The sequence below is a fragment of the Apteryx mantelli genome, chromosome 3 (assembly GCF_036417845.1).
Source record: "Apteryx mantelli isolate bAptMan1 chromosome 3, bAptMan1.hap1, whole genome shotgun sequence".
Classification (NCBI taxonomy): domain Eukaryota; kingdom Metazoa; phylum Chordata; class Aves; order Apterygiformes; family Apterygidae; genus Apteryx; species Apteryx mantelli.
In genome coordinates, this window is record NC_089980.1 from 106,491,743 (window position 1) to 106,516,666 (window position 24,924).

The following is a 24,924-nucleotide window of genomic DNA, read 5'->3' on the forward strand; positions in this document are numbered from 1 at the left end:
AGATTTCTGCCCATTCTGTGTTGGTGCCCTGGCTGATCTTTTGGCTAGGATTAAAAAGGTCAGAAAAAGCTGCAGGCAAATTTTGGAAATTTTATCCCTCTTCCTCTCCAGCCATATTTTGAGTAAAAATGTCACTGTATTCTGCACAGACTTGCTCTTTTCAGTAAGGCATACAAATAAGGCAAACCTATTAGGCTGGGCCCTTCAGACATCTTGTAGGGGTGTTTAGTTTGAGGGTGTTTTTAGGGTTTCTAGTTCGAGCATATAGATAATGTTTAAGTATAATATAACTGCTAACTTTGTTCCTGGTGGCAGCTTCTGGGCCTGTGTAGTAGCAGAATTTTAGGTGCCTGTGACACTATACTGGTGAAAAAATTGGCATATTTGGATTCTAGCTACTGAGGTATTTAGAAGAAGGTTTTGAATAGCTAAATGTTAAACTCAAGCATTAAGTTCTGTCTCATCTATGTGTAAGCACTTACATTGTTAGGCAACAGTGTCAAGCTAGCTCAGATCAGGGGGAATGTTAAGTACAGGAACACCTCCTTCAAGGATGAAAGAACAAAATGGAATTAAGTCATTTTTACAATTCATCAGTTATCATCCAAAATATTTGTTTACAACTTTAGAGTGTCTATGTAAAGACTCAGTAAGACTAAGCGTACTTCATGAAAAAGCTCAAATCTTTGCATATGGCAGGTCTTAAAACAGGAATACGGTGCACATTGTTTAACAGAAAGAGTAATGAAGCATTGGAACAAATTATCAGGAAAGGAAGTGGGTAAGGACCACATAAAATTTTTAAACTTAGTTTGGATGTCCAGAAATATTCTTTAACTCAGTCAGAACTGTGGGGCTGACATAGGACTCACTAGACTAAATTGCATGGTATATATTTTGATGTCAAAACTGACAATGATATTATGCAACCTGATCTTATAAAGACCACATGCTCTGAAAACATGGTGAAGAAAATACACAATTTGATGAACTGCTAATTTTAAAATGGCTGTTTATATTGCATAAGTCTATGTTTTAGCCTGCCTTTTTGATTTCTCCTTAAATGGAGTAAATAAATATATTATTGGGGATTTTCTAGGCTTATTCTTTAACTTGCTTGACTATATTTAGTTTAAACATCTCACCAGTCCTGGTTATTTAATATGTCCCAGGCACAATTTCTAATTTATTTCCATGCATTGTTAAACTATATTACTTCCAGTGGTATAATTTTTAAAGGACATAAATTATGTGTTTCCTATTCTTTTTTTTTTGCAGCATTCTGAGTGCTCTATTTATCTTTCAGAATAGGTCAGCTTCTTATAGGTTCACTATAAAATGTGTCATTTTAAAAGAGGTTCTTTATTGTTTGTTGTTACTATGATTGCCTAAGAGAGTAATAGACAAGAGCTCCATTAGAACCTGGGGCTTGCCTTTGAGCCTTTACAAGAATTTATTCCAGGATTTCTGGAATGTTTTATAGAGGGCAAAATTTTATACAGGTTTACTGCTGCATTTTATGCTTTTTAGGTTAAAAAAAGAAAGTAGTTCTTTTTTTTATCTAAAAGTAATTCAAATAATCCACTATAAAGACTAAGCAATATAGATATATCATCATTCCAAAACTGAAAAAGAACTTCCTGAGCCACATGTTTGTTATAAAAAGGTAAGGACATTCATTTCTTATTGCTCAAATATTAACTGCTGTGAGATGATGTAAATTGCCTTAGTTTCCTTGACTTCAGAGGCCCTACCCTGATCTGCTCATAATAGATGGTGAACTCTTTGCTAGAATTGATCCTTGATCATTATTTAATTGATATTTAATACTACTAACTAGTGCGGCTACATGGCTTGTAACATCTAAGAGGAAGCTTCTTAAAAGCATTTGCTGAATAGAGATTAACTTGCACCATGGCTCAGACTATGCCATTGCAAAGAATTCCACCTTCATGTCTCTCTCTCCCCCCCCCCCCCCACTGTGAATTCTCACATTCAAAAGGCTGAACCCTTGCTATGGAAGGTCAAATAACATCAGAATTTGCTGTACTGCTCTAGGGCTTTGAAAAAGATATAAGGAAAGCGAAGCTTTAAAAAGCCATTACAGAGATATAGGAAAATGGATAACAAATGTTTAAAATGCCTCTGGAATGAGATATGTTTAAATATATGTAGTTTATTCTTGGTCCCATAAGAATAAATGTACAAACAGTAGAGAGCAGACTTCCCCTAGAACAAACATAGATACTGTTGATGGGAAGTTTTAGAGGACCTTTACCTGAAAGCTGATGAGCTGAACTGCACTCCCCCAAAGGGCTGCCTTCCCTTGACTCATCCCTGAGGCGAGGGAGGCACAGGGAGCCACAGCTGTGCCCTGACTTACCCCAGAAGAGTGTCACAAGTTTCCTCAAAGCTATGGTACAGTTGAATGCCTCGCTGTGATTTCTGCTGCTATACTGCAAGTACTACTGCAGATATTTAGGCCTCATTTAAATCTTACCTTAGCCTTTATCTCCCTCAGGTTTTTTTAAAGCACTAATAAGACAACTGAAAGGGCATTTCCATCGAATTTAGGAAGATAAAACCATGAACAGATAGATATAACTAATCCAATTATCTGTATGTACTGACTAGGAAATTAAAATGAAACTGAAATCCTGTAGGAATCTTGGAAAATGGATATCAAAAATATTAACCTATGGGTCTTAAATACCACTAAAAGGATTTAATTTTTATAAATATGCTTTATGATTACCTCAGATTTTTCTGGGGTTCATCTCTGAGAACTCCATACCTGTATTTCATCCTTAGTAACAGTTTAGATTGGTATTGATAGAACATCTGCATGAGACATCTTCAAAATAGTGGCATCTTTTAAATCAGCTTAATGTAATCAACAAGATGATTATGAAATGCTAGTGTGGGGAAAGGTACCTTGGTACCCAGGCTAGGACATATCTGCTCTGTTTTCACCTTTCCTAAATGAACGTGAGGCCAATCACCTTTTAATACCTTGCCAACAAAAAGGTTTTACTTTTAAATTTTAAAAATTGAAACAGCTTTCAGCTCAATCTTTGGTTTACATAACCTCAAAACAATAGCAAAAGTGGAAAGCAAAAAATTTACGAAGCAACCGTTGTTTGAAAAAAGTGTATTTATGTTGTCTGACCAAGCCACGAGGAACTAAGAAATGTCAAATCAAAACTGGGCTGTTCAAACTATTTCAACTCTTTTCACATTCACATTATGGTACAATATTTTATAAATAATGCTAGGTAATTCTTCTGCGTAAGATGCCTGCCTCACTTATTCGGACTTTTTTGTGTCCTAATCTCATAAGAGTAATCAGGCCTTACTTAATACTCATCATGCAAACCTGTTATCAAACACAAAACAAATAGTTTTCTCACTGGCCATGCAAGAAGGTTGGAAGATAACATATGAGACACTAAAAGGATTTCCTGGCTCGGTGAGTCAAGTCCCTACCACAGCAAGCAATCACATTTTATAATCTCATTCCTAAATTTACCATGCTCTATGTTAATTCCAATTATGTTCAAACTTGAAAAACTGGGTTCAAACTTAAAATTGTATGTGTTCACTAGTAGTATTCTCTTCTGATGTGAATATTGATATTTGGACAGTCACTTATCAAAGCTTAACCATTCCCAACATTTTCTCTTCTCACATCTTTCTCACCTTAGTATAAAAAACAAAAAAAGGACAAAAGAAGACAAAAAAGAAGCAACAATTGTCTATAACCAGAATTTGCTGATGCAGATGTTGGCTGCTGGTGATAAGTCTTAAAAGACATTTTTCAGACCACTTAGAAATTTTGTATCACTTTATAAGTTGAGAACACAGCTCAAGACCTTTGACTTCAGTTACAGTTGTCACTGATCAATCTTTTTGCACAACCTGTACCCAGATATTTCATTTCAGGCATCCAAAAAAGCCCCAATAATGCAGAATGTTGTGGTCGAATGTAGCTATTTCAGTTTAAATAATTTGCCAGCATTATGTAAGAATGAGGCAAAAACAGGAGTACTATCCACTCATTCAGTGGCATCTAACTACATTTTCCACAAAACCATTCCTTCTTTTTCTACTGGCCTTTGCCTCATTCACTCCCAAAATTCCAGTTTCTGCAGGATATGACCCATTTCCACAGCCTTGCTTATTCTGTCTAGTGAATGAGGCAGGACTCTGTGGTAAAAAGCTTGGGATTACATAATTTTGGATTATGTACAAATTAAGCTTTTACAGGCAACCTTAATTCTGTTTTTTCCTAACTACTGAATGGATGACTTTTCAATTTTAATGTGATTTAATGTAAGTTTAATGTAATATTTTTATAGTAACAGAAAAAGTGGCAATTGTGTCACTTAGAACCATGTCAACCCCAATTTAAAACAGAAATAGACTATGAACACCAATTATGGATCTCCTTCCCTCTGCAAGTGAGTTTCAGAGATGAGTAATGATTCCTGAGTCAGGAATCTAGTTGTATGGTCTGAAACAAATTATCATCTAAGAATCATTCAGTCCCATTTTTATGCCTTCTTATGAATCTTCATCTTCAGATTCTACACCTCCTCTTAATTTTATTATTGTATGGCATCCTGATCAATATTAAAATATAGTATACATTCAATTCTTTCATATGTATATTAAGGTAATCAGTTGTCTATTCTTAAGGAATGGGAACAGTTTTAAAATGACAATTGGATAAAAGAGGTAAAGAATTGACTCTGACATAGTGGTGTCAGATAACACAGAACAGGTAAAAGAAACTAGAGTACTACCTCTTTTGTGCTCTGTTCACAGCACTCTGGAAACTGATGACTGCAAAGTATTTACTTTTTTTACAGCAGAGATGCGATAGCAAGGATTTCAGGAGTGGCAGCACTGAATGGGGAAGGTGAAAGCAAAAAGAACTTGAGGGTGTTTGGCAGAGATCTTAAAGGACTTCAGATTCAAAGCATTTATTAGAAATAGCGACCAATATGCCACTAAGTCAATATAAGGAAGTTGGCAGGGAGGAAAGCATCTCAGAATGGTGGTCTGCTTTCTGCATCAGAGCTTTAGGCTGAGATTGAAGATAGCAATGAGATATGCTAGAAGGAGGAGGGAAGGCAGCCAGGAAGCATTGAGACATTGTGTTACGGAAAGGATGGCTGGAAGTTACTTTAGCTCAATAGAATAAGGAGCAAGATTCAGAGAAGCAGTGAAATGGGAAGTGAAAGCCCCTGGACTGCACACTTCTATTTTCAGCTTCTCAGAATCCCCCCCCCCCCAGTCTTTTCCACACTAGGACTCCATGCTGCAACAGAAGAAAAACCTTCTTTGCACCCCACTCCGCAGCCATCTATAAGAAAGACAGGAGTAGGTGCCTCTGAATTTTATCAGCAAGTTGAGAAATCACTGGATAAACTATTCAATAGGGATTCATGAGCCATGCTGATACTGTGTGATGGGAAGGGAAAAAAATCCAAGACTTTAAAACTTAAATGCAATAAATATGCACAATATAATATGCTTCTGGTACATAAAATACCACATGCTGCATTATATATCAAAGAGCATGCATCTGAAGATATATATGTGAGCTATTCAGTAACTTTCAGCTAAGGCTATGTATTTTTTTATCTATACAGCACATCAAGAGAGACCTGGTTGCTTTTTCTGGGAAGAGGTTGTCTTAATTCTGTACCATTTTCCAGCACTGAATAAAAATATTTAAAGATATGAAATCTCACAGGTGTATGCTATTCAATTGCAGAATGTTGCTAGTTTACATATATGATCCAGCTTTTTAAACCCCTCGTACTATCTCCTTCTGACTTCAGACCTATCATTCTTCATGTACATAACCATCCAGTTAGAGAAAATCTTTTTGTGAATGTGTGTCCTTTAATAATGCCACTGCTATAGTATAATATGAAAAAAAACACCTATGCTTGTAAACAACATCTATAAAGAATGCTTGTGACAACTCTTCTCCTTAAATCCTACAAGAGTTTTATGTCCCCTGTTTAAAATGCCTACAAACTTTGGGGAAGGAGGAGTGAAGGTAGAGAGCTGCTCTGGAGCAAGCCCCAGTGGCTGAGTCAGACCATCCTCCTGTTCAATGTGAAATGTAGCATCTCAGCAGCCACAAAGCCGTATCTGTTTTTTTTAAAAAACCGCCTTTTAAAACATACTGATAGTTGATCAGTGTTCCTCCTATTAAAACCTTGCAAATGTGAACATTTACATTGAATTAATGTGATCTTTCTCTCCTTTGGCAGTTTGAAATCCAGTGGATGGTGATTCACTGTGACCCGCTTCGACCCCAGAGAGAAGGTTGTGGTGAGCTTCCAGCCAGGGTGAGCGGCGTTTTCATCCTTGCACTCTGGATAACCGGACTGCCATGAAGTCTGTATCTCCTGTGGGGGCACGAGCAGCCAACAGTAGCCTCATTTTCTTCCTTATGGCCAGCAATGTCTATTTTTAACATACCTGTCTGGAATCTGGTGCGTTTAGAAATCCAACCCCCCTCAGTGGCAGCCTCATTTTAACTCTTCCGTGACTTTCTTACTTTTTTTTCCTACCAACTATTTGGGACAGAAACTTTTAAAACATGTGCCTTGCAGAGAGGAGAGTTTTTTTGCAGATGCCTCACTGCATCTGCCTCCCTTACCAGCTCCCAGAGAGCGTTAGGGAGGGAAACCCGTGGCAGGAGGCGAAGGACATGCCCAGAGCAACAGCAGCAGGGCAAAGGGTTAAAGGAGCTGCTGTCATTCAATCCTTTCCTTCCCAGCCTTCAGCTTTCCTCCAATCCCCACTACCCTCTCCAAGGCCATTAATAAACCGACCTGAGGGGTGCCTGAAGCAGGGCTCACCTTTCGGCTGCTGGGCACACTTGGGGGTTTGGGTGTCAGGAGGCACCTAAAGAACTTCTAGACCATGGCGAGGGATGTCTGGGGCCTGGCCCCACTGCCTCTGGGGCTTTTTCTACAAATTATTTGCCTCTGCCTGGCTCAAGTAAGTTTACTCTGACTTTAACTCTGTTTTTCTCCTTTGCAGATAAGCCAGACAGAAATTGAGGTGAGTTTGGGGGAAGGGACAGTGCTCTATGCTCAGGGAAAGGCTCTGGGTGAAGTTTCCTCAGGCAACTGAAGGCAGCTTCCTATCATGCCCTGGTCCCAGCACAGGGAAGGGTTTTCAGTCCTTTTCTCCTCTGTGGTAGCTACGTTTTTGACTCTGACACAACACTGGCCCTTTTATAAGGGAAAGGAGAGCCGAGCTTAGGGAGGTGGGTGTCCTGTGCGAGCGCTCCTATACAGGGCTGCCCTGGGGGGCACCATGCCAGTGCCCAGGAGGATGGCAGGGCTTACACTCCATCTAAAAATATCGCCGGCTGAATTATTACTAGAAAGACTGGTCTGGGTCTGAGACGCAGCCGGAGCGCCGTGGGGCCGGGCGCGGGGCCGCGTCGCGGTGGCGCGCTCACAGAGCCCCATTGCGAGGGCCGCACTGGGCAGCCGGAGCGTGGCGAGGGGAGCAGAACCCCCCATTATGGGACCGGAGACCTGCGAAGCTGCTCAGGGAGAAAGCGTGGCCCTCGGCTTTCGCGCGCAGGCGGCGCTTCCTCATATCTCTCCCTCAGGAGCCGAGTACTACCACGTCTGTAGACATAATGTAATCCTGAGGTAAAAGGGAAAGTGCTGTAGTGGTGAACACAGTGCAGCAGGGAGAGTTGTTTTAAGTTTCCTTTGCTGGCACAAAGTCTTAGGAAATCTGTCTCTTTCATTTTGGCTGTATGAGTAATTAGAATAGCTTAGTGAATTTCAGTGCTTGCTTCGCAAAGATCATTCTGTTATTTTTGCCACCCTGTCACTACTGCGTGGCTTTCAGATCCGGGATTAGGGGAGCCAAAGCTCCCCTCCGTGCTGCTGTGGCCCTGCCATTACCAGTGCTCCTCCAGCCTCACCTCCTGCTGGCACTGCGGGGTGCAGGCATGAAGCCGAGGGGTTCAGCACCTTACCCCATTCAGCCAGCGAGGTCATCGCTGTCGCCAGCTGCTAAAACTAAAATGGGATAGGGCTAGCGTGTCCTGACACAGCTGGTGTAAGGACACAGCTCCTCCTCATCAACCGTGACTCCCTGACCAGTCCAAAGGAGCCCTCTTCCGTTGTGCTTGTTCCCCCAGACTCGCTTTCACCTTGCTGCAGGTGTGCTGAGATCTAATTGCTCTTTTTTTTAACTCCTTGTTAGAGAGGCCCCCCTGGTCCACCAGGCCCCCCAGGCCCCCCAGGAGTTCCCGGTATTGATGGCATTGATGTAAGTGTTTCCCGCGCCCTGCCTAGGAAATGCCTCCTGCGTAGTCCTCATCATCAGCATTTGACCCTGAGGAGGCTTGAATTTGCCTCTCTCAGGTGTTGGGGGGGGGGGGGGGGGCTGAGAAGGGGGAGGAGGAAAAAGGCATTTCAGATCATCTGCCATATGGAAAATACAGGATTATTATTACATGTAATCGTGGTCATATGCTATGATTATTTGACCTAACGGAGTGTAGGGGTTTTATAATTCTAATCTCAAAAGGAATTATGTAGTATCACTCCTATTAAAGCATGATAAGCATTTAGGGGATTATTCCTGATAGCAGCTGCTTTGTATTTTCTGCCAATTCCTGTCAGAACTGTCTGGGATTATTCTGATTAGTCTATAACAGAGATCATGTGTTTTTTTTCTCCATTTCCTGCAATAAGAATCAGTTTGGGATTATTCTTTATCCATAGTCTGTAAATAAGTGTTTTTCATGAGGGACCATGAAAGGCCTTTGTTGCTCTGACTGACACCTTCCCTTTTGTGTCTTGTTAGGGAGAGAGAGGTCCTAATGGCCCCCCAGGTCCACCGGTAAGTGATTTTGGCTACTTTGCATTACCTCCTGCAAGAGCAGAGGTACAAAGTTATGTTTATTCTTCCTCTCGCTGTCTCTGCTTCCTCCTCTGAAACTTACTTAACTGTCCATTTAAATCCTGAAGGGGCCAGATGGGGACGCAGGCAAAGCAGGATCCCCTGGCCTGCCCGGAGAGCCAGGCGCTGATGTGAGTACACTTGACTTTTTCTGGATTTTTTTTTAGGAAAAATACTTGGTTTTAGTCTATTTCTGTAAAAGCGTGACCTCTTTTTGAGGTTTCTGGCTTCCCCACAACTTTCAGCGAGGGCCAGCAGCGCGCGCGGTGGAAGAGGCGCCTTCTCCAGGTTGAAAGGCGCTCTCTCACAGGGACAGAGCCGGGGCAGCCGGGCTCCGCAGCCGCCCTATGGCAGGCAGAGGCGGCCGAGGAGCAACAGAGCGCGGGTTGTTGGGTGCTGCTGCAGTGGGACCGAAGGAGCCCTGGAAGGGTCACACATACTGGCCCTGCAGGTGGCCATGCTGCTGGGCACAGGCTTGCATGAGGTGCTACGGGCACAGCACCCTCGGTCCCCAGCAAGCCCTATTTCTAAGAAACAATAAGAGAGCAAGGGAGCTCAGTGATAAGTGAAAGACGGGTAAGAAAGGGAAATCTCCATAACAGCACCCCTCTTCAAGGCTGTGGCTTGCTCCACCTGCTGGGGTTGGGGTGGCCCTCAGTCCCCTGGAAGCAGCCTCAGGTCCCCCCATGAGGAGCAAGGAGCAGGGCACGGAGGGCAGACCCCAGCAAGGGGCTAGCTGCCGCCGAGAGCGCCACTGGCGCGCCAAAGAGGGCGCCGCAGCCGGGGCAGCCACAAAGGGCGGGAGAGACCCGCTGCCCCTGCGCCGCGGGGGGCCTGCAGGGGGCGCCCGCGCCCGGCGGCGCGCGCCCGGCCCGTAACGGTCACCGCGGGAGGCGGGGCCGGCCGGGGGCGGTGGGCTGGGTAAGGAAAGGTGACGTTTAACGGGGGAAGGGGAGGTTGTTTTTAATTATTTAAAGATCTAATTAGTCTGTTGCTCACAAAAAGGATAAAATGGGAGGATCCAGCGTGTAGTTAGTATACCACGGTCGTGATGAGTTCAGTCAGGATGCTTTAAATTTGTAACCATGCAATGTGAACTGGAAGAAATACCTCTATTGCTTGTAAATATTTCTATTATGACATTTTTATAGTAGCTAGTCAAGCTGTAATAAAATCATAATGGAAATGTTACATTACAAATTATGATAATGAGAACCAGTCTTCCAAGGACTGCAGTTTACTTACAACAGTAACCACATACATCAGCTTCACAGTAATTTAAAATAAAATTCTGATGATACCTATATATAGTATGCAGGCCTGTGTATTTGTTGTACTGCATAACTGAGAAACTTAGGAGTTTATAACTGCAGAAAACCATTTAGGTAAGCTTCTGTTATTAAAGTGAATGGATATGCTTTTACTCAACTGAAGCTTAACAATGATTTTAAACTGTGTTTCTGGGAGAAACTATGATTTCAGTACTGCTGTTATTCTGAACCCCCCACCTACACTTCAGCCATTGCAGAGCCTATATCTGCTAATGTATCTTCCTTTCTCTGTGGAAGCTGAAGAATAAAGGTTCAAGATCATCTACTGTTGATGGAATGTTTGGTTATATCTCTTGAATAAATTAGTGGCAATAAAAATACCTCCTTACATTATGGGAAACTTTTCATATTTCTCTTGAGACCAGTGTTTAAAAGCATTTTTTGCTATGAAGTCAATTTTTGCATTAGTACTTGGATATTATGCCAGAATGTAGGCAAACTGATGTTTAATTTACATAAGTGGTAGAATACTTTTTATAAATTAAAATGTAAAAAACACAGAATATGTGTGGCAAATTAATAAACTAGAGAATATTAAAAATGATATAAATTAAAAGGCCTAATATTTCTGGAAGATTACAATACCATTAATGTTGTCCATTAATGTTGTTTGTTTATTGAAAGATATTTAGTGGAGATGGAGCTAACACAATCTGTAGTTAGACTGTCAAAATTCTATATTTTTAAGAGGAAATGGACTTGCCAATACAGTATTTCATACCAGCTTCATTTTTTTCTGAGAGCAATGCAGGCCACAACCCATTTGTACATGTAAAAAACCCATAAGCAGACCATATCTTTAAAAATCATTGCCTCCTATAATTTTCACTTAAGGCATGGTTTTGTTCTCATTACCAGAATTCATAATAACACACTCCTGTGAAGCAAAGCTTTTAAAATTCACACCAGCTTTTAATATTTGTTTGCACTTGCATGTTCCCTGGTATTAGTGGATGAGTGAAACAATAATACTAAAATACTGTATTCTGAAAGGGTAAATTTTTTTTCTTCAGTTGAAGACAAAACATAGGACTTAATTGTACTCCCACTGTGCATTCCACTTTTAATTGAGGTTTTAGGTTTATAATACCTTCTCGTATTTTTTAATTGGAAAGACAGTTCTGACTTTTTAAATCTTATTTCTCTTTCAAAAATTATTTCAGTGCCAGGTTTAATAGAGTGAGTAAAAATCCTGCACAATAATTGCCTATAATGATCATGTAGACTTTAGAAAGCAAATTGTCAGAGAAAACATCCTTTTGGGTCAACACTGAATTGTTAGAAGTGCACCAGAAAAGGAAAGTTTTGGACAAACATAAAAGCAAGGCTTTTCTTATGGAGCTCTGGAAAGTTCTAAGTCATATAAGTTGATTAAAATGTCGAAAGCAAAAGAAAACAAAAGAACTCTGGGTGAATTCCCAGTTACAATATCAGGATTGGTTTTTGATTTTAGCCAGATAGACAAGTATGGTCCAAAGAGAAACCTCAAGCCTAGCCTGGCAGCCTTGTTGATTTTTCATTCAGAGGATATGGCCAATAGAGAATGTTCTAGTTTATATAAGCTGAGGCAGCCCCCATAGCTGCTTCTTCCCCAAGGAGATGTGAGTTTGTTAGTTATTCCTAATTGCCCTGTGTGGCCATCGGAAAGCTGAGGAATGTCATTTCCTTCAGGACTGAATAACAAGGTACAGCGGCTGCTGATGTGGACTAATGTGGTCTTCAGACTGAGGTCATGGCGGGCATTGCTTCAGTAAAGCCACCAGCCTGAGGGAAAAGAGACTGAAATATAAATTTCTGTCCTTTAATAATGGCTGACAAGAAGGAAGGGGAAAACTTTCCTCAGGGTGGCTTCTGATACTATTGCTGAACTTCTGCCTATGTTTTCTTCCTCAGTAATTAGTATTTCAGCATTTTAGTGATACAAAAGAGGGAAAGATGCACAGAAGACTCTATGTGGTTCAGGAAACTCATCTGCATCATTTTATGACTCTCCATGTACATGTCTGTGTCCATTCTCAGGATACAGCTGTTTGCAATAAACTGTTTAACTGTTTGCCTAGTCAGCCAAGGCTTCAGCTGGTCCATGTAGCTGTGACTTGCAAATGTATAGTGCTAAGCCCTGGCTCCAAATGATTATAACTCCCTGTTTTAAAAATAGGACCCAGAATTTAAAACCATGAGCAATATTTTATTTTAGGATAGTTAAGGTTGATTGTCATTAAGTCCTTGTCTCCTGAGGATTCGCTGAACCAAAATATGGCCTGATGTGTGGTGAAGGTAAACAGAATCCCCAAATCTGTGTCTGTACAAATTGATTTTAGTAACACATAATTCTTATGGACAATCTGAAAATTCACTTTTTAAAATCCCATTGAAATGCACGTGTGGAGAAAGGGGATGAGAAAGCTTCTATGAAAGGCCACCAGTCTTCCCTGAGTGATTTCAGATACTCAGTTGTCCTGAGAATCTTGACACTTCTTCCAGTTCTTAAATATGGGAAATTTATTAGAAAGGGAAAACACTGAGATTTGTGATTTTTAACCTGAGCCATGAACTAAGTTCATCAGTCTCACATTCCAGTAATTTTCTCTGATTTGGAGAAATTTTAGATAATTTCAGATTACGTTTGGTTTAATTGTAATTTAGCTGAATAATTGTTGAAGGACACATATCACAAACACTGATGCTGGTCACCAGAAACTGGTACTTTGAACCTGGGCAGTGTTTGAATGTAAAGTAGAGCTGTATCTCTGCTCCAACTGTACATGTGAATAGACATATGAGTTATAAGTCTCCTGCACTTACTTATTTATCTCATGTAATAGGTTAATTATTCTATGTTTTAGAATGTTTTCTGTTGGGATTAAAAAGAACACAAGTAACCTTTGCATTAACATTTTATACCTTACTTTCACAGGGACTTACAGGCCCTGATGGATCACGTGGAGCAACAGGACCAAAAGGACAGAAGGTAAAAGCAAAATTATATGTTAAATTATGGACTGCTTTTTTTTAAACAACTTTTTTTTTTTTTTGTATGCAACTAATGCAGTGCTGCAGCCTTTCTTAGAATATTAAAACACATGTGGAATACAGGTATTGATGCTGTTGGGCCCTTCTTACATGGTACCCTCAGCCAGCAATAAAGGAGAGTGGCATTACATTGATGGCATTAAGATTTACCATCTTCAGTAACCGTAAAACTCTTTCCATCGTGTTGTGCTGTCACGGTGGGAACCTGAACACTGAATCTTGAGTTCATCAGCAATCAGACAAAGAAAATGTAGAAATACACTTTAGAAGTCAGAGTAACCAATGCCTTTGAATTATTTTGGGAAAAGAAGGGCCTGATGCTGTCTTTTTCATATGGAATATTAAGTCTTTCCTTTATATCAAGTTTCTCTGAAACTAGTATAGTATTAATTAAAGTGAATAATGTTTGCGGAATATGTCTACCAAATGATACCTGCCAAAAGACAAGAGCATCTTCCTGTATGTTGTATAGAAAACTAGAAAGACTGCATTTTTATCTTTTTCAGGGTGAGCCAGGACTGCCAGGTGGTCGTGGATTTCCAGTAAGTAATACATTTCCTATATGAAGAGGATTTTTAGACCTTAACTATCAATATAAAGGATTCCTATTGCTAAATGTAGTGAAGAAAAGTAAGAAAATATTTCTGAGATTTCAGAGAATTCGTAAGTTTATAAAGTGGCATGTAAAGAAGCCTTCTTTTCTTCAAATCAAAATGTGCAGTTTTCATTATTGGGGAGGGCATATTCAGTTTGCATGCTGTAAAAAAGAAGGGAGTATCTGTGATGTGGCTGCATATTTTGGAAGGATAGTTACTGTTGCTTTCCATCTCTGTGCAAAGGCTCTGGAGGCAGGCGAGTTCATGTTTTATGTGGATAAGTTAATCTAGTCTTTACTGTTTCAGCTTCTTACCATGTGTTTAAAAGTTGGAATGACTGAAGTATAAATGCAGTATAGGAGTTCCTGTGCTGTTCCATTTGAAAATAAGACAAAATATGAGAAAGGACATTTGAAGAGTACTGCTCAGATTTACATGCAGATAGATTTAACATCTATCTTTGGGGGCTGTAAAGAACTGTGAATTTCAGGAATTTGCAGGGTTAGAGAAGTGGATGGTGGCTGGCATGCAGAAACTCAGTTTATATAGGAAACTAGGAAAATATCAAATAAAATGGCTACTGGAACAACATGAGTGGTCTAAAATTGTCATATGGCTGCACAGAATAAATTGATTTAATTAAGAATTAGATTCCTTTTGGAGAAATAGTTGGGATTAAATAGAAAATGCATTGTATTCCAAAATAGCATTCCTTTTCACGAAATTCTGTAGCTTTGACTGTATCTTTTTATTTTTGATGCTGTACTATTAACTTTTATTACATTTTTTTATAGAATCATTTTGATATTCAGCCATAGAGGAAATTATATTGTTATTCTTGAAGAGGTTACATGAAAGACTTGTTCAGGCTTAAGATGAATCATTCTGTGTGGACATTTATATTTAATTTTCATAGATGCATGTTTCCTACCTGAAAATCTGGAGCCTGGAATAAATAGGTTATACTTTATAACAGCTGGTCAATCTATAGACTCAACATATAAATTTAGTCACAGAAGACTTCTAGGTAGACTGAAAGGCCTGATTTTGACTGTTTTTTGTTTCTTTTCATTTTTTTGCTGCCAAGTAGTTAGGGAAATAATTTCTGAATTGTTTGAAATAGATCTTAAAATGTGCAGATGGATTGAAGAGACAGGTTGACTTTGTCAGGTTCATTATTCAGATGGTATAGAAAAACTGTTTATAAAAAGAACTACTGGATGTGAGGAAAAATGGGTAATAATTACTGAAATATTAGAGGTTGAAATATCATAGGAAAAACTGTTCAACTCAAATAGGAACTGAGAGTTGGGGAAAGTATACATTATTTTATCTCATCATTGACAGACTAGTGTGAGACAGAATAATGTAAGAGTCTTCAGGAAAAGCAGGTATATAAAACATATAAAAGAGGGTTAATCTCAACTTAGAGGTGGAGATGTTACTATGGAAAAGCAGCAAACTGGGCCAACTTGTCAAGGTTACTGCTGATTCCTTTCAGAGTAGCATTTATCTGATTCAGGTCTTTTTTGTGACCATATTTTGAGGCTGTAAAAGCAATAAATCTTATGAGAATTTGGACCATTGTTGAGAGTTTAGTAATCTTTGTTTGACCTGAAACTTCATGTCTTCTGGTGATACACTTCAGTGAACTTCAGTAGGGATTGACTTTAGAGCTGTTCTGCCTCTGATTAATAAACAGCTGAACCTTCTATTTAAAGGCGTCTGCAGGAATATGTATAACCATGAGATAAGAATTGTTAGCTGTTTAAGGGTAAGAGAAAAGATGGATTTACTGAAGCCACCTCATGATAATACTGAAAACTATAATTTCCCTGTTAATTATTAAGGTCAGATGCATCTTATTTCTGTTAACTTATATTGCATATTTTAGGAAGGAGCCCAGTATTTGATTTTCTGGCTTCACAGTTGTTAACCTGTGTATTCTGAAACCATATGGAAAGATTAATGCTCAAAATAATTTCATAGGGAAATTACATATATACAAGATATTCTTTTGAAGAATAGCTTTAGACAGCTGAAGAAATGGCGCAGTTAGTGAAAATTTCTCAAAATGGCTAATACAAGTCATCTTGACTTTAATGAGATTAAACTTATTTTTCACTTGAGTCATGAAACTAATCTACAAACTGAAGGGTTGGTGTGGTAGTGATGGAGTGTGATGGTTCTAATTCTGTTTCAGAGGCTTTTTAAGAAGCTTTTACTAGAAGTGAGAAGTGATGGGGCTGTTTAACCTTTCCAAGTCTTTGACTTGATCTGTGAGACCTCATTTATTAGAAACATAGTGAGCACTCTTATGATCATGCATACTAGTTACATGATTAATTGAGTATTTGGGTATAATTAGCTTTCTATGCTGCTTTGAATTCTGTCAGTGACCTTTTGTAAGTAGAGTAGTCTCTCTGGATGGCTATCTAAAGACTTCATTTCTCACAGAATAAACTGCTTGCATTGTTAAAATGCTAGGTGCAAACAGAAAGTCAGAAGCCTTGGCTACAACCTTCATTAATTATAAATTATTATTATCACTGTTTTTCAAGCTCATCCAGTGGGATTTTTTTTCCAAGTTAGGACTTCAGGGTAACTGAAAAAGCAATGTTAAGTATCTGAAGTTTTATATACATTGTTTGCTTTTCTAGTTCTACCATGTATTCTTCCCTAGAACATGTCCTGGCTGTCTTCAGTTTCTTCTTTCCTCTCCCTTTCCTTCTTTTTTTCCTGCTTCATCATTTACTTTCATCTTATTCTCTTTGTCTCTTCTTTTTGCTGATAGTCTCTCAAATGACAAATTTACAAAATTATTGGAATACTTCAGATAGATAAATTCATTTAATTTACTACCAAATATGCTGATGTCTATGATGTGGCCAAGGTAAAAGGAACTGGGACTGCTACATTCAGTGCATTTACTGCACCTTTCAGTTCACAAATACTGATATGTGACTTCTCATGGAGGATGGCACAGCCCCCCACTGACAGTGTGGAAGCACTTCCCTCATCTGCGGGGTGTGTGCCTCTGAACAGGCACTTTCAGTCTGGGGTAACTGACTGTGCACAAACCTGTGCTCCATGGGTCAGATAAGCACCTCTCAAACAGGCATCAGGTGTCCGGGGAGCTAAGGCTGCAGTCCCAGGCTGTGTGGAGAGGCTTCCTCTTTAGGGCACAGGGACGGCTAGTGGGGATCATTAACTGCTGTGTGAAGAATATTTAAACGGGAACCTGCAAGTAGTCAGTTTCCTTCTTTCAGGGATAGGTGATATTATAATAATATATCCTTATTGCAGATAAGTCCTGTCAGGAAAGATTTCATTTGTGTAGTGAAATACAGGCATTTATAATACAATACATTGCAGCAAGTTACTGTTAAGTAGTTGCGAAGAAGTTATTTGAGTTAGGCAATAAGTTGTTTACTTTCTCCTGTGGTTAAGTGGATAAAATATAATTACTCTCTTAAATTACTCTCTTAAATACAATATTTTGTGGCTTGTAAACTCCACTCAGCCCTGGTGCTTTATTACATCAAATCTCCTGAACATTTAAACATGTTTATAACTTTATGTGCCAACTGTTCCGTATACTCCATTGGTACTATTCTTAAAATCATCCATTTGCTTCAGAAAAGCAAGACTGAGGGCTCTGTTTTCTTGGGTGTAATGTATTGTCCAAATAAGCAGAAGAGCATTTATGTCTTGGACTCTTCTCATTAAGATGATTCAGAGCAATGTTGATGGAAAACGTATTTGCATTTTGGAGCAGTTTTGGAGCAGGGAGAGTTTGGTGCTCTTTCTGATCACCAAAAGCACTAGTTTAATGGATTTAGGCCGTGGAGAAGCACTGCCAAAAATGTTTTTTCCTCTTTTATTATCAATTTAAGTGCACTGTTAGGAGGAAATTTTTATATCATTGATGTGTTTATCTTGATGCTTGATGATTAGCTAAACCCCAAAGCTTTAATCTCTTCATTCCTTTGTGGAAGTATACATGTTTGTAAATATGTGCAAATAAATAATACTGCAAGGCAGCTTAATCAATAATTTAATTTGCTTCTGATACATATTACCTAATAATAAACTCATTAATGTTTAACATTTGTTGAAGTTTTCAAAAATATTTCCCAGAATCAAGCATCAGTGTTTTGTACTTTTTTTTACCATAAATATTCTGTTCTTGGCAAACATCGGATTGGGTGTGGAATCTGCCCCCCCCCCAAAAAAAAAAAAAAACTGACCTTTTTTTGTATTTCACAGGGCAAAGGACTTCTTGGACCACCTGTAAGTGTCATTTTCTACAATTCATAAATATACTGTTTAATAAATCAAAGTGATTCAGTGAAGAAAGGGACTATTGTTTTAATGCTAATACTCTGTTTCTGTTATGCATGCTTTCTTTTCTAATACTGAGGTTATTTAAGTTTGTGGTGTATTGGGCAAGAATACTGATGACTGACTGGGAGAATTATTTGTTCTCACTCCTTGTTCCTTGTTACACAGGTATTATATGATATAAAAATGCTATTTAATATGGTTGTTACAGGGTCCAGCTGGTGCAGCAGGACTTCCTGGTGAAGTAGGCCGTGCTGGTCCACCTGTGAGTACTACTGTGTTTGCTAAAAGCATAGATTTATTCAATGGCTACAAGGTACTTCTAGAAAAAATGTGTAATTACTGTGCCATCCAAACATGTTTGGGCTATAACAACACTTGAAAACATAAGTTTTGTTCCTCTACAGAGATTGCTAGTAGAGGAAAGACTGTGTTTGGTGAAGCTTATCAGAAATAACAATTAATAGCACGAAGTTATGGCCACCCATGAGATTAGAATGAAATGTTTCATATAGTGTTTCATACCCTACTTCTCCCCTTCTTCAAAGAAAGTTAAAATCATAAAGCAAACCAGCCAGAAATACTGGAAATATGAAAGTTAACATTACATGTTGTACTTTAGCTTTACTCCTGTCTTCTCACATATACAGTATGGTACATGATCGTATAGTGTTTCCATTATCCATTTGCATATCAGTGAACGTGGCAGTTCAATATTTCTTCTTAGTCTCGTTATTCAGTGTGACTCCATCTACTGACTATACTCCTAAAATGTTTGCTCAACTTCAGCATGCTGTCATATGTTGACTCCATACTTTACCACTGAAATTAAAATTGAAACCAAATGTTGATTTTTTTAATTGAAATCTGAAATAGTATTGGAATTGTTTAGTGAAGCCTACTTTTTAACACATACCTCCCCCAATGTGTTGTGGTCAGTCATATAAATGAATATAAAAATAGTATTAAAACTGCCAATCTGGTTCAGAAAATCTGTTTAGCTGACTATCTTGTCTCTAGCAAGGGCAATAATGGATACTTAGGGAAGTGTACAGGACAGGCAATTCATAAAATGACATTTTTCTGTCACACTGTTGCACCTTCCGGTAATTGGCAGTTCCGAGACCTCCTGAATCAGAAATTGCATCTGGACTACCTTGTACAGTAGCTATATGTAGGCCTATCCTCCATTAATTTGGTCTGTCCCTTTTTGAATCCATTTATACCAAGGGCCTCCACAACACACTATGACAATGAGTTCCACAACATAATTATACATAGTGTGGAAAAGAACTATTCCTTTTTAGCGTTTTTAACTGATGTCTCTATATCTCATGTACTGTGAGAACTAGTGAGTAATTTTTCCATATTTATCTTCATTGCATTTATGATTTAATAACATTTCATACATAATATGGAAATTACAACTTTAAGTTAAAAGGTGGGCCCAGTTGGAAGGTTTATTTTATTTAAAAGTATTCAGAAAAAATAATTAGCAGAGGTTCTGCATTGTCTTTACTTCTGAAAACACTAGGCATTGAAATTTCACAAACAGGAAAAGATTCCAACTTGACCGGTTCAACTTGGGCTCTGAAAAAGTGGATTTTTTTTTTCTTTTTCTGCTTTGGACATTTTTGCCAGTTGCTAAGATTTTTTAATTCAGATCTTAATTAACAGCTATGAAATAAAGGAGTGTGTAGATGACCCTGCAGTCACATGCTTTAGATTTCTAAACTAGGTGAAAACTATTTGGTTTTTTGTAGAGTCACACAGCCAGCTCAGTGAACTGTAGGATACAAACAGAGTAAGTTAAGATTCATGCTATGCTGGAGATTCCTTTAGTACCGTATCAGTCATTTTACTTCAGTATTTTTCAGAGTGCCTATCATTGTGGTACTCAAGTACTTGAGTAGTAAAAATAATGCAGTTTAAGAATTGCCCTATGCGTCTTGAATAATTTTTAAAGCATGGGTTATAGCTCTTTAAAATGCAAAAGGCATTGCTATGAATTCTGCTATTGGAGCCATATTGTGGGTTTAGGTCTTATTGGCTGCTTAACATGTCCTTCTGTGGCTACTTCGCTCTTGACTGTTGTGTGGTATGAATATGTAACTGTTGGTGTCATTACTGCTATGAATTAACAAAATTATTTTACATTTTTTTAGGGAGATCCGGGAAAAAGAGGACCACCAGGACCACCAGGACCACCAGGTCCTCAGGTAAATGATTATCTTTAATATGTGCTAATGTCTGAATTATATACTGTTATAATATTTACTATTTACTATTTTACTGTAATAATTACTGAGTTATGTACTAGCTGCAACTATTGTTGCAGCTTGAACACAACTTCTCCTGAAGTCATACAGCTGAATAACAACTTTAGGATATCCCCAGGCTATATTAAATCATAAAATCTACAGACTCATGTTCAAAGGGATGAACATGGGGTATGACTCTTGTAATGGTATCAACATTTCATCTTCCATTTAGAAAGCAAGTTTCTAGTCCTTATGATTATAAAATATGGTTTGAGATGTAAAAGATCTAATTTCTGTAATGATGTCTTCCTGTCTCTGCAAATAATCTTGAACTGTAACTTTTACAGATTTTAAACTTCTCTGTGAATTACAGTACTAATGTAGATGTAGTCTGTATTGGCTGTCACCAGGATTACCTCAGCTGTAGACTCTTGTTTATCTGGAGGAGAAAAAATTAATATTTGGCTCATCACCTTGAGCAGTATATGCTCCCGGGTGGGTTAAGTACTAATAACTTTCTTGCAGCCTTGCTGCTTGCAGTGGATATAAGAAAGCTTTACACCACTGCTTTGCCTCTCTAGAAGTGTGACTGTCCTCTCCGGGCCTCTCTGGAGGAGGAATCTTTGTCATGCATTTACCTTTGTGATATGACTATTTACCTGCCCAGAGAGGCATAACTAAGAGTCTGGCAGATGCATCACAGGCTGGGTGCTGTAAAATGCAGATTGCTGGGAAATGTGGTTGTGTCACATTAATGTCTCTTTAAAAGCCATACTGTTCTGCTGCTGGACAGACCCTAAATCCATATACTTTATATAGGCCATGTTTCTTGTTTTCATGAAAGTTGCCAGAGACTTTGCAGAGGCTTTGTAGAAAATCAGATCACGCTTTGAATGATAAAGTGGTGAGCAGTGTTTAGGAAAAAAGTAAAAGGCAATCCTCAATAGTAGTGTATGCTGCTTCTATTCAGAAATCTAGAGGGCAAAATCATCAATTAAGTGCCACAGTCCCACTACAGTCAATGGCATTAAGGCCCCAAACATACCCTCAGCTTACTTTAAACCCTACTGTATGAAAGGAGACTGGCTCACACCTTAAACTCCTCTATGCTTCTCCCTGGAACTGACTGTGTTCCATCCCACTGGGGCTTAGAGAATCCAGCTGCTGCCATGAAGTCATATTTCTCCCTGTTGTGCCTCACAAGGCTCCCATTAGCTTCCAGTAAGTGTGTTTGATTTAATATGAGAAATGGCCTTCCCCCCACTGAGTCCATCTCTTTGTACACAGATCTCTAATTTATTGCAATTCCAGTAACAGACAGACATCTCACTCATCTATCAATACTTATGGGATTATTTTCTCTGTAAAGATCTGAATCTTGTTTTGAAATGGATAGTAGTAAGTTTTTTTTTTTTTTTTTTTTTAAAGATATCCTTACTGCAGAATTGTTTTGGGTTCTGTTTGAAATCTGTGGGGTTTGGATAATGCAAGGAATTAATTTTACCTCTGAATACTTCTCTAAATATTGAAACTCAAAAATCAGTTTTCATTAAATCAAAGGTTTAGGAATACCCTTCTATGGATGTAACATGAAACCTTGCTACAACTGACCATCAGGTTGATTACAGATACATTAGTAAGTCAAATGATAAGTCTGGAGAATCTGATATTTGAAAAAAAGCTGGACAATCTGAATTCCTACATAACTTCTGATTTGAATGTATAGCTCAAATATATTTGCCTTATATTTAATAGAAAATCTGTTTTAGGTAGCTTAAAAAATAAAAGTAAGACTTTGTTTTTCAGGAAAGTTGATCAAAGTTAGAGGATAGGATTTTGCAAGTACCTAGAAAATCCTAGAAGTTAGATGCTCTTCATATCAGAAATGCTTTTGGTAGATTACACCTCTGATTTCAGCTTCATATAGTAGAATTTCTGCTTTCCATTGCTGTATTATCTAATCAGTCAGATCTTGGGTTTTGTTTGCTTATTTGTTTGCTTGTACTGACTTTGATTAATTTCATTTAATTTAGGGAACAATTGGCCTGCAAGATGGTGACCCATTGGTAAGATATTTGTGTACATTTTTTTTTAAACATCATCTCAGACAACTTTATCCAAGCTACATGGTACTAACTATATGGATGCTTTTCAGTGTCCCAATGCTTGTCCACCTGGTCGCCCAGGACATGCTGGCTTAATGGGAATGAAGGTAAGAGAATCTGTTTATTTGAACACATTCCTTACAGAGATACTATCTCAAAGCACAAGGAAGGGGACTTGCTGGCTTGACAGAAGGGCAGTTCACTATTCTTTTCAATAAACGTTGCATTGGTGTGGATACTTAGAGTTATTTCAGCTCTGCCAGAATAACCTCTCATTGTTGAAATCTCTTATTGCTGTAATCTTCAGGGTAAAATTTGTGTATGGTGCTGAAAGGATTAGAGTATACTAAGGAATGTTTCATTCACTTTCCAGAGCATTTGTAATCTGACAGCTCCAGAAACTCTAGACACTCCCCTAGATCCTGGTCTTTTTTTCTTTTCACAGAAGACCTGTAACATAGTAAATTGAAATGAACATCTTTTGAGTCTCATTTTATCTGAGATCTTTTATGTATTCTTTGCCTGATTTCTAGGAATACTATTGGCCTGAGGAAATCGTTAGGTGATAACCTGAGAAGAAGTAGTAACCTGTCTAGAAATAATGCCTTGTTAGATCTAGAAACAGATCTTTTTGAAGCTGGTGCTGTTTTTTTTCTTAATATGCAGTATGAATTAGATAGATGAGGTAGCACTGGCAAATGGGGATTGTAGAGGGACAGAGAGATAGTTCTAAGGAGTCTGTATCTATTTTTCAAAACTCTGTATTTTAATTTTGAATAATCTCTAATTATTTGTTTATTTTTCTTTTACATTTATTTTAGGGACAGAAAGGTTCAAAAGGAGAGTCCGGTGAACCAGGAAAACAAGGCTATAAGGTAAAAAAAAAACACAAAAAAACACACAAAAAAAGAGGAATGACTGCTGTGGTTAGCAAGCCAGTAGTAGTTTAGCCTCATCTTCAAAAAAAGCTTTAGAATTCATTAAAACTATTTATTGTTTTTTCCAGAATGCATGAAGAGATACTACTTATCATAATACTCCAGAGTAATGAAAGTCACACCTCTATTATTCGTTCACCTCTCCTCTGTATTTTTCATGACACAGAAGTTAGTACTGCCATACTCCTCTTGCTTTTTATTTTGATCATTCAAATTTAATTATTATGAAACTTGTGGCAAGAATTGAAGTGGGATTTATTAATTGGAAATCATCCAAAGATTTATATGCATAAGAATTCTGTGGATTTACCGAGGATATTATTCTGTGTTACAGTTGAGTAGTAAGAGGGACAGGAAGAATGAGAGGGAAAAGTTTATCTTAGAGGGAAAGGACACAGTATAAGATCAGAGGCAAAGATTGATTATAATAGTAATAAAGAGGCCAAATATGATTCAGCTTGAAGGCTGAACTGTGTGCTCCTTTAAAGTGTTTTGTCTGACTTAACCTTGTTTAATGTTGAGATTTGCACTGCCTTGGTCTATGTTTCAATGTTTTCGTCAAAGGAATTTTTTTTCATGCATAGACATTCTAAATACTTTTGAAAATTAAATCACCTTGAAAACAGGAGAAAAGTTTTTACAAAAAAACAGCTCTCTATTCCTGAGTATATTGAGAAGAAAATTTATTGAAAAAAAACTCCCTCATTTTTCTTCTGAATTTTGAGCTGTTGTCTTATTATGCTCCAAAATCCATCTATGCAAATTAAACTGGCAGGAAATACTGTAGTGTGTACTGTCATTGTATGAGTGAGACTATCATCTAATCTAATTGGTGTTTGAACAGATAAGGTCACTATATGCTATTTTGATTTTCAAAAAATTCTGAAGCAGGGTGTGCTGATGTGGTGAAGAGCTACTGACATATCCAGTCCATTCACATGTTCACATATACCTTCATTACGTTCTTAAAAAGAACAAAGAAACCTACAAAGATTAATGTTGAGGAAAAAATGGATGATTAAGAATAAAATATCTTTACTTTATCCTGGGATTGCTTTGAAATTATCCTTTTGCCTAATAATCCAAAAGAATATGAACCAAAATTAGGATCTGTCTATGTGCTGGGAAAGTAGTGTGACTTCATCGGGATTTCCTTCAAGGAGGACATGCTGATAATGATCAATAAGCAGTAAATTTACCTTTTAGGATGATAGAGCATTATCCATGGTATGGATTAGCTACAGATGTATTCCTTTTGCTTTCCCAGGGTGAAGAAGGAGACCAAGGACCCCTTGGTGAAATTGGAGCTCAAGGCCCTCCAGTAAAGTATTTCCTCTTAAATAGTGCTACCCATT

The 24,924-nt window shown here is 38.3% G+C and overlaps 1 protein-coding gene across 2 annotated transcripts in view; it reads left to right on the plus strand.

Moving 5' to 3' along the window:
• COL9A1 (collagen type IX alpha 1 chain) overlaps positions 1 to 24,924 on the plus strand; it is a 71,944-nt gene that overhangs the window by 12,268 nt on the left and 34,752 nt on the right. The window contains exons 6-19 of one of the 2 annotated variants that reach the window (XM_013952390.2): positions 6,291 to 6,368; positions 7,069 to 7,089; positions 8,260 to 8,325; positions 8,866 to 8,901; positions 9,030 to 9,092; positions 13,210 to 13,263; positions 13,832 to 13,867; positions 18,191 to 18,214; positions 18,477 to 18,530; positions 20,431 to 20,484; positions 22,560 to 22,592; positions 22,682 to 22,738; positions 23,453 to 23,506; positions 24,837 to 24,890. In XM_013952390.2, the coding sequence (XP_013807844.2) occupies positions 6,291 to 6,368; positions 7,069 to 7,089; positions 8,260 to 8,325; positions 8,866 to 8,901; positions 9,030 to 9,092; positions 13,210 to 13,263; positions 13,832 to 13,867; positions 18,191 to 18,214; positions 18,477 to 18,530; positions 20,431 to 20,484; positions 22,560 to 22,592; positions 22,682 to 22,738; positions 23,453 to 23,506; positions 24,837 to 24,890 (684 nt within the window). Of the gene's footprint in view, positions 1 to 6,290; positions 6,369 to 6,851; positions 7,027 to 7,068; positions 7,090 to 8,259; positions 8,326 to 8,865; positions 8,902 to 9,029; positions 9,093 to 13,209; positions 13,264 to 13,831; positions 13,868 to 18,190; positions 18,215 to 18,476; positions 18,531 to 20,430; positions 20,485 to 22,559; positions 22,593 to 22,681; positions 22,739 to 23,452; positions 23,507 to 24,836; positions 24,891 to 24,924 lie in introns of those variants that run through there. The other variant, XM_067294125.1, reaches the window with a different exon arrangement.